Consider the following 14118-nt stretch of genomic DNA (forward strand, 5'->3'; position numbering starts at 1 on the left):
ATGTGAGACATTTTAGTCTTTTAATAAATAGTTCAGCTCACGTATGAACAATAAAATGTTGTTTTAGTTGCTTGTAGCATTTGACTATAGGCGTTTATGCATGGTACTCAGCTAGTAAAAATATTAACTAAATAATTGTGGGATCTTTGATTTGAAGGGAATATTTCATGAACTAGAAAGATACTCTGTATGTAATTGAGTACACGTCATGCATGTCACGAACGCTAGTTAAAGTTTTGAAAACTTGCAGTGAAGATAGCAAGTTGGAGAATCAGACTAGAGCGAAAACCATAATGATGAAGAAGAATGGAGAACCACAATAGTTCCAAGATCCAATTTTTTCCCTGACAGTTATAGATGACTCCCCTTCTATCCTGCTACACTTGCTTCAAAAAAGAAACATTATAATTTCCTTCATCTCCTAAAATTTTGCTTTGGCCGTAATAGCATTGGAAGCCTCGTTTCAAAACCTAATCCGAAAGCAGCGAAACTGGTTTTTGCAAAGCCGCTGCTTTCTTGTGCATGGGACCGTAGTGTTTCTTGGCAGCAGCCAAGTTCTTGGCCAGAATCAATAAACAAAGAACCTGTCCTTCTCAAAGGCATTAAGGCGAATGAACATGTCACATCCTATTATTCATAGACTAATTTCTTAGTTTCTTAGGATATTTTTTATGTGTAGAACATTCTCTCTAAGGAAGAGTAGACTAAGGCTTAACCTAACTTTGTACGTATGATTATACATAATAATATTTTGGTTGTCCTATATATCCCATCCTGATGGCTATACTTTCTGATGTATCTATAAAGCGTGAGACAGAAATAATAAATACTCAATCATTCCCAAATGATGCAAATAATGTTAATTATGCATGGCTGTTAGTGGTTAAGTCATAATCCTAGTTTTGGTATTTCTAATTGTTGCTGTGACTTTCATTGAAACTTCGAAGTTTGATCCTTTCCCTAAAAGCAACATGTCATCAATCTTCCATACGGGCAAGCAAGCAATTATTACTAGTACTATTTTTTGGCTTAAGGATTGGTGAGATCAACAGTCTCTTTTTACATGATTGAATGCTTGTTAAATCACAAACGAATTTGTTGAGCGAATTTGGTATTTTTTTGACAAGGTTTAAAGGACTAATCAAATTTTCGCAAAAATTTAGGAAGTTACTTTATCATGTAAAGTTAAATTCGTGGAAAGATTTTATTACCCATAGTAGCTTGTGAAAGTATGTCAATGGGTGGGTCAGGTCTTACCCAAATTCAATCCAGAGACAATATTTTTGGATAATGTTTAGATATAATTTCTCAAATTTAGACTCTACCCAAATCCAAACCCTATAAGAGAGTCATGAGTTTAGGTAAGGTTTGATTTTCTATGATTCATACCTAAATTTAAATACAAATTAGGCTCTACCCAGATTCATGTTGAAGTTTAGGGAAAAGAGATACAAAAATATATTTTTTGAATAAGGCTAAATATTTATATATGTTACGGTTGTTTTATTTTTTTTCAAGCTAATCCTAATTGGCATTATAATTGATACAAACATTTTTCAGAAAAATGAGAACAAGTAAAGGTATTTAAATGAAATACTAGATGTGGATGCAAATGAAACTTTGAAAATAAATAGAAGTAGTTGATAATACTTCTTTCTTTAATTTCATAATATTGGATTCAATTTCTTAAATGTTAATTTTATTATTTGGAAACAAAAGGTCAATGGTATTTATGTTATTTTTGAACTTTATATATTTTTAAAATAGTCTTACTTTAGTTCTTCATTGTATATTTAGAAAACTATCCATAGATACTCATTGGATACTCAAACCCATAAAAGTCCGGGTCTAGATTTACTTTGTTAGACCCATAAGGATTTGGATCCGAGTCTGAGTCTATATTTCACTAAATTTAATGAATTTATATCAGGATTCAATCCAAACCCCATCCATTGACATGCAAGTTGTGACGATAATGTACTCCTCCTATCTCATGTTCCTAGAAGGTGCAAACTGAGCAATCAAAATACTATAACTCTCACAGAAAAAGCAAAAAAGTTAGCATCACAATAATGTTCAGAAAATGATTGACAAAAGAAAAAAAATAATGTTAAGAAAAGGAAAACTAGAAAACAAGACTGTAGATGCCGGAATCTTAGGTCCGCAATCAACGCTTGGGTTTATGATAGAATAAAACCCGTAATGCTAGATCTAAAATGTGATAGGATATCTATCACAACTACTATTCTTTGGCAATCTTTGACCAAAAATATAAATTAGTATCTAAATTAGCTACTAATCGAAATAAGGAACAAACATTTAGCACAAAACTAAAGAAAAGCTTATTTGCAGTAACACTGGGGCTGAAACAATAATATCTCTTCACGGGATTCTAGTATAACTAATCAATTTCACGAGTTAAGTTTCGTTGTCTACTATTTATTTTGATTTGAAAAATCAATCTCATCTTTAGAGGTGCATATATTTATTTTCTAGATAAGCCCAGAAGATTATATACATATATTCTAAGGACTTTCATCAAGAAAAGAGGTGGCTGAGGGTGAGACAGAAAATAAGGTAGATTCTCTACATTTAGTTTTGTGATGATTCTTCAAATTCACCATACCAGATATTGATAGAATATTGCTGGCTTGTTCCATATTGCCACAAAAGTATGATATAGCTGAAAAGTTAGAAATTAGGCGATGCTTAAAGTCGTCATATTGCTAATCAAGAATTTGTATCCATTGATCTTTTCAATTTTTCTGGAAAAAAAATTAGGATTTATTTATGGATAACTTTGTTTAGAGACTAAAGTGGACGTCATGGCAGCAACTCTTATAACACTGTTGTCTGTTAAAAAATCTGGCACTAAACACAAAGGAAGGTTCTAATTTACTGGCTTCAATATGATTTCTTACACCTCTATTTTGATGAACCAGCAAGATGAATTTCTCATCAATGTTTTTGGGTTCTTCCCCCACCAACCCTCCCTCCCCTCTGTTGATTCAAATAAGTAAGAGATGGTTTACAAATTACAGCATAGATTTTTTTTTACTAAAAGCTTGAACAAGCCTAGAATTAATATGTCGGGGAGCTATCAGTTTTTCACTCCTAAGGAAGAATGAATCAGATCTTCACTCTCTCATAAAGTTGAGAATACCAAGAAAAGTTATGAAAAAAAAAAAGGCACAAAAAACCAACGAAGAATCAATCTCCTCGTAATCTCATGCATGCATTCGAGGGTCAAATGAGGCAGACGTATATATGCATATATTGCATGGTCAAGCTAAAGCTGATTTCTGCGTTTCTTAAATCCATTTTGCAACGTTTATTATTCCAAAGGGAGTTTCTAATTGTCATGTCATTTTGCCACAGTACGTGCACTTGGAGTTTTGTTTGAGAGAATAATTATAATACTTATTAATAATGCTGATTACGTACTAGACAAAAGGTTTTGATGGGGATGAACACTAGCAATCACCAACTTGTGCAAAGAATGGACATAATAATCGAATTGTATATCCTTAATTCATAAATACTCAGTCGGTATCAAATCTTTTAAACAATGTTTTTTCTGATACATTCAAAATGTTGCCAGTTAGATGAGATATCATCTTTAATTGTTTAAACCCCTTCTGATGGAGACCGCCAAAGCTTGGAATTAATAACCTAACATCAAAGGTTCGAGTGTTCTTGCTTGCTCAAGGAGAGAAAATGATGGCTTTGCCATCTTTGTCTCACATTCTTCGATTTTTGTTAATTTTTTCCGGATAATTTTGACTGTGCTATCCCTTTTTGCTTAGTCGTTGAAACGGGTAACAAGACAAATTAGTATCTTATTCGCTTCTCAATTTTGTATTTGCTTGCACTTCCGGTTTAGTGTATACAGTTGGCTAGATCAAGAAATATGTACGTGCTAATTTATAAGCACATGCTATCAACAAAAAAAAAAAACCTTCAGAGTTTGATTTGCAATATATCTATTACATATTATGCATTTTAACCAAAAAAAAAAAAAAAATTGAACACGTTATATATCTACTTTAGCACTGGAACTGAGTTGGATGGCCATTTTATATGTCCCATGCCAAACTGACCAGTTTATACCTCCCATGACAAACAGGATTAAGTTTACTAGCTAGCTGTTGAATCTTATATCAAACTAAAACTGCACCTAAAGATATAAAAACTGAGTCCTCCAATGGGCATTGACTAAGATTTGCACATCCTACCATATCGTCAACCAGACCATGCATATCTTTGAACAATATTCCGTTTCAACACACTGAAAATTCACAAATTAAGTGGCCCTTGCTCATATTCGGAAATTATTAGGCTAAAAAGTGGACCTTGGTAATTATGCATACCAACTTTTTTCTGTCTTCTGAACAAGCTAAGAGTCCTTCTTTCTAAGCCACAATTTCATAGTTTGACAAGAGCAGAAAAGTTTTAAGTGATCCTTGCTCATGTTCAATAACAACTTAGGATGGAAAAAAAAAAAAAAGAAACATCGATGCATTTCATTAACAAATCTTACACTATTAAGTTATAGGATTCAATATTGATAAATTGCTGGAATATACTGTTGCGAATCTTTTCTCCAAATGGATCCCATTTAGTGGTATACCGTAAATCAAGCTTTGCTATACCGATTTTCTATTATGGTCCCAACTACAATTTTTTTACTATTTAAAATAGGACGTGTTAATTAATATATAGAGAGAGGTCGAGACAAAAGCAATGAATATATCTATTTCCACCATGCATGAATTACGGGCCTTGCAAGAGGGAGTCATGCTACATGTACAGGAGAACGTTCGACCATTTTCAATTTGCTTAGCAATGATCAGAATATTTGAAATTGAGGCTAATGCCAAAAGGTGGTACAGTAAATGTAAGTTCGAGACCATCTATTAATGGCGAGTCAATCTAGCTAGTATTAATGCCCTAAAGAACAGTCACTTTTTTCTTTTTGTCATTAATATTGCAGTTTTTTATCTGTTGAACTGTAAAAGTGGATATCCAAATATAGATAAAAGAGTATGGCTATGATTGTAATGTTCCTTTTCTTTTGGGGAGACTTGGCTCGGCACCATAATTAATAAATGTTCAATGCCTAAGGGGAAACAAGAAAAGTTGCAAGACTAATCATTCAGACAGAAGATAGGGCCTGAATATCATTGCTCGAAGCACAAAATTCCAACCAAAAGCTACAATTGAGTTTTAGGAGCCGAAACAACTAGAGTATATATTGCAGTCTGATGAGTCAGAAAGCAGTTTTCACCCACACCCAAAATTATGCACCCGTTCTTTATTACATGTGCATGAGTGAGGAAGAAGAAATGTTTGTTTGAAATTTGTTTAGCACGAAAAGGTTGATTACTGGAAGACCACAAGCTAAAAGGTACATGTTGGTTCGAATACAAAAGCAGAAAATCTTTGGAATTGGCGCCCTATCTAAATTCATGGTCTTTGTCATTGATGATTGCAGATTGGCTTTGGTTTTGAGGGGTCAGGACTCACATGGATTCTTTTTTCTTCAATGCGAACGACAACCCTACTGACTTATCTCTGTTAAACGTCCCATGTCTGTCCTCAAAATTACTGTATTTATATTCTCTCTCTCTCTCTCTCAAGTCTTCTTTCCGGCATGCACAAACATAGATGGTGACCGAGTGAAGACAAGCCAGGACCTTACAAAAATGCGATATCAAATCTTGATGGTGCTTGACCAAGAAAGAAAGTTGCTAATGCATCAATTTGGTTTTTAGTACTACTAACTTCTTTGCTTGAGGAACGAAAAGGGTCGAAACTATGGTAGGTGATGAAAGAAAGGATTGACTACCATGAGTTGATTGAGGTGTCTTATTTGATCTTTTAGGCTCCACAGATTGTTGGAGACTTGCAAGAATTTTGATTGCAATCTAGCATTGCTTCTTGTTTGGATGACCTTTTCCATTTGGGATTTTTATGCCATTTGAAGTTGTCATGACACTAATAATTGTCGTGATGAAAACTGTGAGATAGTTCATTATGGAATTATCAAGTAATTATTCCTTGACGTCCTATATATTGGACCCATGTACTAGCATTTTTAACAGTAATTTTCTAATGCAGCAGATGTACAGTAGATAAATGTTTACACTATTTTAGAGTAGCTAATGTTTATTGACACCTTTTTCTTTACATTTTTTTTTTTTTTTTACAAAAAACTACTAAGTAGTCGGACTGCCAGTAACAGTATTCGATGTCAATATCCTCACGTTTTCAGAGTTTCTTGGCGAATGATTTCTTGAGATACTTCACATAGTCAACTCGGCAAGTCCTCTAGAATATTGACCATTTATATTCAATTAATGTAATTCTTGCAAGATTAATATATTTTTCACTGACCGAAACCGTATAAATTTAGACCAATTAAAAGTAATCAGACAGGACTCAACTGAATCACCCCGTGTCCATATATTTGGATACTATCTAATCACAGTCCTTGGTTATGCAATTGCTCAGTTTTCTCCCTTGTCAAATAGCAAGATAAAGGGAATGAATGGATTGAGTGATACGAAACTACAAGAAAAGAGAGTGTAAATGAGAGAGTGTGGATTCGAACCTTCTCACCTAAAGATAAAAAAAAATGAAGTAGCAGCAGCATTTATAAAAATGGCAATTACGTACACTATTTGGGAAGAAAGTTAGCCTCGAATTTCTTTTGGTAAAAGCGTGGGTGTGTGTGTCTAGCCCACACGCTTAATGTTTCCAAATATAACAAGCATAAAAATTGTTATAATATACTTCTTTTACCTTATTAGTAAGTTTAGCAAGAACATCATTCAAAGGTCTTAGATGATTCATCTCAACTTGTCAATTGAAAAAGAGAAATGTCTTCTCTCTTGCCCCCTCTCTCCCCCTTGAGGACACATACATGTCAAGACACGGCCTCACGTGTGTAACTGCTGTAATTCTTTCTTAAACATAAACAATTGATTGGTTCAACTTGCATTTATCAATTCTTCGTCCTTCAATTCTAGGACTTGATGAGGCCTATATAAGGAGGACAAAGACAGTTTTCCCTTTCACATGCATTAGCTGGCCAAGAAAAAAGAAAGAAGAGAACAATAGTTAAGAGAATGGCCTTAGAAACCATAGTTTTTCAACAAGATCCTTTTAGTTATGGTTGTAACCAAGAATTTTGTGACCTATGGGGCCTTGGAATCCATGAAAATCAAGGAAAAATCAACTCTGAAATTTTTGAGCAAGGCTTGATAAGTGGGGCTTGGGAGAGCAGCATCAATTCTTCATCGGATACAAGCACTGTTGAGGGATCGATAGCCGGAAGTAATCTAGCTCCGGTTGTTATGCCTGGCAGGAAGAGAAGAAGGCGGACCAAAAGCTTCAAGAATAAGGAAGAAATGGAGAACCAGCGGATGACTCACATTGCGGTGGAAAGAAATCGCCGGCGACAAATGAATGATTATCTCGCCGTCCTCCGATCGATGATGCCACCTTCCTACGCTCAAAGGGTATATTTTACACACACAACACACACTAATATTTTTTGCATAATTTAGGTGGGTTGGCCATGTATAGGTTCAGGTGCACGTAAAATAATAACGATTAACACAATTCCCAAAGTTAAGAATCACAAATCTTGAATGATGATGAATGCAGAAACTGACAATATCGGCACTGTTTTTGCGTAATTGAAATGATTAATAATAGTACGACAGTTGCTTAATTAATTAACCTTTGCTCTTTTAACTTATTAATGTAAGCAGGGGGACCAAGCATCAATCGTAGGGGGAGCCATTAATTTTGTGAAGGAGCTTGAACAACTCCTCCAATTCCTTCAATCACACAAACAAGTGAGGCAGCAATCGTCCACCATCCACTCCAAACTCTTCGACAATTTCTTCACTTTTCCTCAGTACTCAACTTGTCCAAGTCGGCAAAACATGGATAATTCCATGGCCGCTGACGATGCCATGGCTGAGAAGCACTCTACAATAGCTGATGTTGAAGTGACCATGGCAGAAAACCATGCCAATATTAAGCTACTGACGAGAAGAAGACCAAAACAGCTATTGACACTAATCACAGGGTTTCACTCTTTGAGCCTTGCCATCCTTCACTTGAACATTACTACGAGAGACCATTTGGTACTTTATTCTTTTAGTGTCAAGGTAAGTTCAACTTAGTCTGTAGTTTATTTTGTTTTCTACAAGAATAAGTTTTAGACGCATTGAACATTTTTGGTACAAAATAGGTTGAAGATGATTGTCAGCTAACTTCAGTGAATGAAATAGCCACTGCTGTGCATGATTTGGTGGGCATGATACATGAGGAGGCGGCGTCCAGCTGAGAAGAAAGCTTAAATATGGTGCCGTGCCATGCCATGCCATCCATCACCCCAGCCTTTCATCTTCCATTATTCTTGAAAACTAGCTGTTATCTTCATTATTGTCACAACCATTCTGTCCTTTGCAATATTTTTATATATATAAAATTTGAAGTAAATAGATTTGCAATTGTTAATTTTTAATTCTATGTTTTTCAGAGGAATATTCTGTTCCCGTTCCATGCAATGGCTAATTCCTAATTTGTTTTGCCAACTAGAACACTAATAATTGTGAAAAGTTGAAAACTTCTCAAAATTCTGTGCCATCAAAAGCCAACTGAATGTCACATCAATTGAAAACATGGGCCACTCAAGGTGGGCCTACTTGATTGAGACATGACCCAAAGTTTACGCCTCCGAATCCTGGTAGCACCCTAATAATTTTCTAGAGTCTAATATTCTAGCGTTTCATTTTCATTAACGATATTCTTACGTTCTTGTGTAAAAGATTACAAAAGAGGTAAATATCAAACAAGGCTTATGAGGAATGTGAGATAAAAAAAATAATTAAAAATTGTGATTATGAAAAAAGTAAAATTTTTTTTTAGAAAACTCCAATCCAAACAAGGCTTCGGAAGGTCCAGATTTTACCCAAATCGCGTGATTTGATGAATGTGAGATTTAAAAAAATGATTCAAAAATGTCATTATGAAAAGCGTAAAATTTTTCTTTGCAAAACACCAATCCAAACAAGGCTTTAAAAGGCCCAAAATTCACCTAAATCACGCAATTTGATGAATGTGTGATTAAAAAAAAAAAGATTCAAAAACGTGATTATGAAAAACTTTTAAAAAAAAATTTGGAAAAACTCCAATCCAAACAAGGCTTCAAAAGGTCCAAAATTACCCAAGTACCTTATACCAGCAATGAAGTATGTATTTGTTAATTTTGTGGGGAGTTTTTCATTAAGGTATATCTGTCAATTTTGTGGGGGAATCTTTCAATATGATCACGAATGGGAAAGATCTTGTGTACCAAAAAATCACAAGCATATGGACCCACGACCTTTTTTTTTTTGGTTTTGGATTGTATGAGGAAACTGAGTCGTTGCCTTCCCCAAATTTGGTACTTCTCGGGATGGTGGCTGTGGGTCTCTAAAAGGTTGAAAGTTTGCAAATAATTCGTCGTTTGCTGCAAAATGAAAATACCAATATGATTGCAGAACTGCCAACCAGTTACGGTTAGAAAAGGGTTTTATTTCCAAAGCAATATCTGCATCACGTCAGATAATTATGAACTAAATTGGCAGCTGATAAGGCAAAGTCATGACTCATGAGTTCCAAGTTGACCGGTCGAGAGGAAAGTCACTCTATTTTTTTTTCTTTTTTCTCCTTTTTAACTAAAGAAGAAGAGCTATTATGATTTCTTTAAGAATAAATTTTATATATACTGACGATGATGTATGTATTATTACGATTGGATATACGATATATACGTAAAATTTATGTTTCAAATTCAAATTCGAATTATATATATCATGCATTTAATAGTAAAAGTATATATACCGTTAATATACAAAAAATTAATCATTTCTTTAATGAGTACTATAATGTTATTATCACGAAAATGCTGAAAAAGCCCCTAGAGTTTCAAGATATTAATTTAATGGTCAGACTTTAGAGCTGCTGTGGAGGTGGAGCCAAGCTCTCTCCCTGCTAGGTTGATGTTCACTATTTTTGTCAATTGTCAAGAATTCAGCACAATCATCAAATTTCTATAGCTATCAAATAAGTTGATCACAAATTCCATCTGATTTTTTTTTTTTTTTGTGTTTTATCTTATTAATTTAGTCCCTTGTGTTTCACTTTTATCATATTTGATCTATCATATGGATTTATCCCCCTAAAATTATTTTGTTTAAGTTTACTCAAAAGTAACATAACATGACAAGCAGAAAAGTCCAGAGGCCTTGGTATAACCTGCAAAGCGAAGTCAACACTGAGAAATTCTGTTCCCACTAGATGTTCAAAACGCTATCCCCACATCCCGGAAGAAAGCTACCTATCTATGAAGTAGGATCTTGAAGGTACACTAAAACCTGCAAACCCTTCTTCCCCTGGACGTAAAAAGCATAGAATCTTGGTCCCCTTAAAAAGCTTTTACATTCTGAGCTCATGTGCCCGTAGACTTCCTATATCAGTAATTAAAAAAAAAAAAAAAAAAAGGTTGATGACAGACGAGTTGTAATCTTGCTCCTGGATCTTTCCTTGCAGGCCTAATCAATCAGGGAAGACACACATGTTATCAGTCTGATAGTCTTACCACAGTTTACCACCCCATTGGCTTGAGAAAAGTTACCCTTTACAAGTTCAAGATAAATCAGGATGAATCTGGACGCTAACTCAGTTGGATTTCTTTCTTCATGTAAAAAACTTCTCAAGCTCGTACGTTTTCTTTCCTTTTTTTTTTCTCTTTGGATATCTTGCTAAATTGTGGGCGGGGGAGGTGTTAGACAATGAAACAAAGAAATTTTCATTAACTTAATTAGATATGACCAACTGGCCTGGCCTAGATCAAATTATCAATATGGGCCTCAGTGGGAAGGATATATTCCGCTACTGGATTATGCAATGGTGACTTACTTAAGACCTATGACTAACATGATTGCCTTGCAAGAAGGGGGGAAAAAGGCACAGCTAAGAACAAAATGGTCTCTATCAGAGTTGTCAAATTTGGATCTCTAACAGCAGAAACCCCGTGTAATTACTATAGGCAAATTATAGAGGTAATAAGAGCTCCTTGCAACTTTAATTAAGCACAGCGCTTTCTCTAGCTGCCACCACTAAACCTGTTTTACCTTTTCTTTGGTCTTGACAGAAGCATCAGTGTTCAATTTATTAATGATTCTTTAGTTTCAGGCCCCTCCTAGTTCTGAATATCCACAATCCCTTAAAAATTCTCTGCAATTTTAGTCAGGATAGAGTTGGATCGGCATGCATCTTAACATTCTAGCCATTCAGCTTGAGCCTACTTTCTTTACAGCATGACAAATTCTTGCTTCCTGGAAATGAGGCAGCATCACAAAGCTCTTAGTTACAAGTTTTGTCAATCAAGGGACTGTTGGCTCTCAAATATAAGTTTCGTTGATTAATGGACCTTTTGGTATGAATTAATTGCTTGTGGCTCTATGAGTCCTGGTTTCTTCTGCATCAGCAGTTTGGCTGAAGGGACGAATCTTTTAGTTAGTTGTCATGGAGAATTTTTTTTATATCAGAAATAAATGAAGACACTGCTAAGAAAAGAAAGGGAAACAAGTTGTTCTATTTAGTTAATTGGCTTGAAGTTGGATGTCCGAGGCCAATGAATTTGTTTACTAAGGTCAAGAGATTTTAGTAGTAGTAGTAACTAGGTGAAGCAGCATGTGTAATACGGCAAATTGCACTATCTATAAGGTCAAGGTCGACTGCTGGAATCATAATAAATTCTTTCATTAACTTCATCTTCTAGCATTTTTTAGATTTCCGGACAGTTGACACCTCCCCCGGGGAGAAACCAAGATGATTATAAACTTGAAACCAAGTCTGATGCAATGGACATGGACTAGAAATCTTTGACGAGAGCCAACTTGTAGAAAACTCAATCTAGATGCTTAATAGAATGTTGAAAGTAGTGGATATGAATCATTATGGATCTAATGATCCTAATATGTTTTGCTAAAATAGATTGAATCTCCACGTAGGGGATCAGCGTGTTTGTTGTCAGATTTTTTTAAAAGATCATTTCTTGATCAGATTAATTGTTACATTTGGAAAATTTTTGGGCTTAGTATTTACTTAGCTGATACAATATACCAATTCAAACGATTTCCCCACTTCTATGTGCTGAAGTGACGATCTTGCAGCAAGAAATTACGTATCTTGTTTATTATCTTAGACCGGGATTTCCACATTTAAGAAGATGCATATGAAGATGCTACAGACAAAATTGAGGAACAAGAAAAAGAGGGAACTAAGCATGAATTACAAGGAGATAACCTGCAACTAGAAGCTGGACAGATGACCTACAATTTATCACGCTAATAGCAATCCATTGCTCTATGCAAAAGCTGATATTCCTGAATTTCTTCCTGATTCAGAGTAATAAAATACATCATCATTGCTCATCAGAAAAGTAAAAATGAATAGCAATCTATTGCTTTTTGAGATAACTATCATCTTAATGAGTCCATTTGCCATCCCTTGAGAATGATCCATCCAAAGATCGATGAAATTTGGAATCAGCCCACTTACAACTTCAGTTCTGCAAAGTAATAGTTTTAGTGGTAATTCCTCAACTGTTTAGGACCATCATACACCAATTTTTATCCTCAGCTAGAATTCAGAGGACCTGAACTGAGTGTGTGGGAAGGTTCAAAATGAACGGACTAACTCCTGGCTTCTGCCATGTCTGGGTATCGAGACCTTGCCACTGGATGAGAAGGACCTCTTCATACGCATAGGCACACTCTGCAGCGAACGCCCAAATGAAAAACTCTTTCTTGATCTATGTCTGCTTGAATTCTTATCCCCTTGCTTTGCTGCAACTATTTCTAAATTCTGTTTCTTCACTTCCAGATCCTGAATACTAGAAGACCCTTCGTCTATTACTGGATGAATCTTAGCCACTGCAGCATAAATCACTGAAGCAGAAGGCAAGTCCATTGAAAGTGACCTCCTTACTGGTTGCATTTCTTCCCCAATCCTTACGCGATGATCAGCCAAATCACTCAATACTCGAACCCTGTTCTTCCCTGCAGCAAAATTATTACAATTCTTCCTCAGCAGTTCCAAAACCTTGCCTTCTTCATGCGATATTGGACCGATATTTTCAACTCCGATTCTCAACTCACTAGTCATGGCTTCTGCAACTGCATCACTTTCTTGTTGATTATCCAATCTATCATCTTCCCTGGGACCTGATGTATCCAATCTGTTATCCAAAACTGGCTGTGATGTATTCATCTGAGGTACATCTGTACTAGTATTGACATCAGTATCGCAAACCACTGGGGCACGACACAGTGGACAATTTTTGTGGGATCTCAACCATGTATCAACACAAGTAATATGAAAAGCATGACTACATTTTGGCAAAAGCCTAAGAGATTCATCATCTTCAAACTCACTCAAGCAAACAGAACAATCAGTTCCTTCAATCAGGCCGTCACCTTTCTTATACTTGAAAACAGCTATGGAGTCAATCACCGATTGCTCTAAACCAACTGTGCGAATATACCATACGGGATGATGCACCCTGGGGCCGTGATTTTCATCAAGAAATTCGTCACGAGCACCATCAGCTGATGATGAAATCCTTATAGAATTCCTCAAATTCGTCTGGTATCTTCTACGGAAAGCAAGATAGCAAATAAAAACAAATACAGCTCCGAGAATACAAAGCATGAGAACCAAGAATGTAGGCATACTATTCTTCTGGCTTGGTGGAGGAGGTGGAAATAATTCATGAACTTCTGAACCATCATTCCTGTGAGGAGGAGATGGACAAAGCATAAAACATGAAGATGTAACAGCCTCCTTCACAAGAAGAACTCTAGTATTCTTATCTGAAACTAACAGTTTCCTATGATCAAAAAACATCATGAATAATTATCAAAGATCAGAGGAAGATTCAACAAGGGATTCAACAAAGTACCTTAGATATGAAACAAAATGAATGATTTATGACTATGGTGATAAAGTTCTTAATCATAAAATTATATGGTTCTACAACTCCTCTTTGGC

At 35.4% G+C, this 14118-nt stretch overlaps 2 protein-coding genes across 2 annotated transcripts; one reads left to right on the forward strand and one right to left on the reverse strand.

The window, feature by feature from the left end:
• Positions 1–6888: 6888 nt before the first annotated feature.
• Positions 6889–8517, forward strand: LOC113701486 (transcription factor bHLH94-like). The gene is made up of 3 exons (XM_027222174.2): positions 6889–7523; positions 7779–8183; positions 8267–8517. Exons 1-3 carry the CDS (start codon positions 7131–7133, stop codon positions 8360–8362), a joined length of 894 nt encoding a protein of 297 aa, XP_027077975.1. The 5' UTR covers positions 6889–7130; the 3' UTR covers positions 8363–8517.
• A 3805-nt stretch (positions 8518–12322) lies between these two features.
• LOC113701048 (RING-H2 finger protein ATL1-like) lies at positions 12323–14118 on the reverse strand. The gene has a single exon (XM_027221506.2). It carries the CDS (start codon positions 13975–13977, stop codon positions 12748–12750), a length of 1230 nt encoding a protein of 409 aa, XP_027077307.2. The 5' UTR covers positions 13978–14118; the 3' UTR covers positions 12323–12747.

This window comes from Coffea arabica, chromosome 7e (genome assembly GCF_036785885.1).
Source record: "Coffea arabica cultivar ET-39 chromosome 7e, Coffea Arabica ET-39 HiFi, whole genome shotgun sequence".
In the NCBI taxonomy this organism is placed as follows: Eukaryota; Viridiplantae; Streptophyta; class Magnoliopsida; order Gentianales; family Rubiaceae; genus Coffea; species Coffea arabica.

Bases quoted from the DNA above. Each gene is read 5' to 3' on its own strand.
- LOC113701486 (XM_027222174.2), top strand. From the start codon at position 7,131: ATGGCCTTAGAAACCATAGTTTTTCAACAAGATCCTTTTAGTTATGGT. The intron at 7,524-7,778 runs GTATATTTTACA...TAATGTAAGCAG, and splicing joins CACCTTCCTACGCTCAAAGG to GGGGACCAAGCATCAATCGT. The intron at 8,184-8,266 runs GTAAGTTCAACT...GGTACAAAATAG, and splicing joins TTTATTCTTTTAGTGTCAAG to GTTGAAGATGATTGTCAGCT.
- LOC113701048 (XM_027221506.2), bottom strand. From the start codon at position 13,977: ATGATGTTTTTTGATCATAGGAAACTGTTAGTTTCAGATAAGAATACT.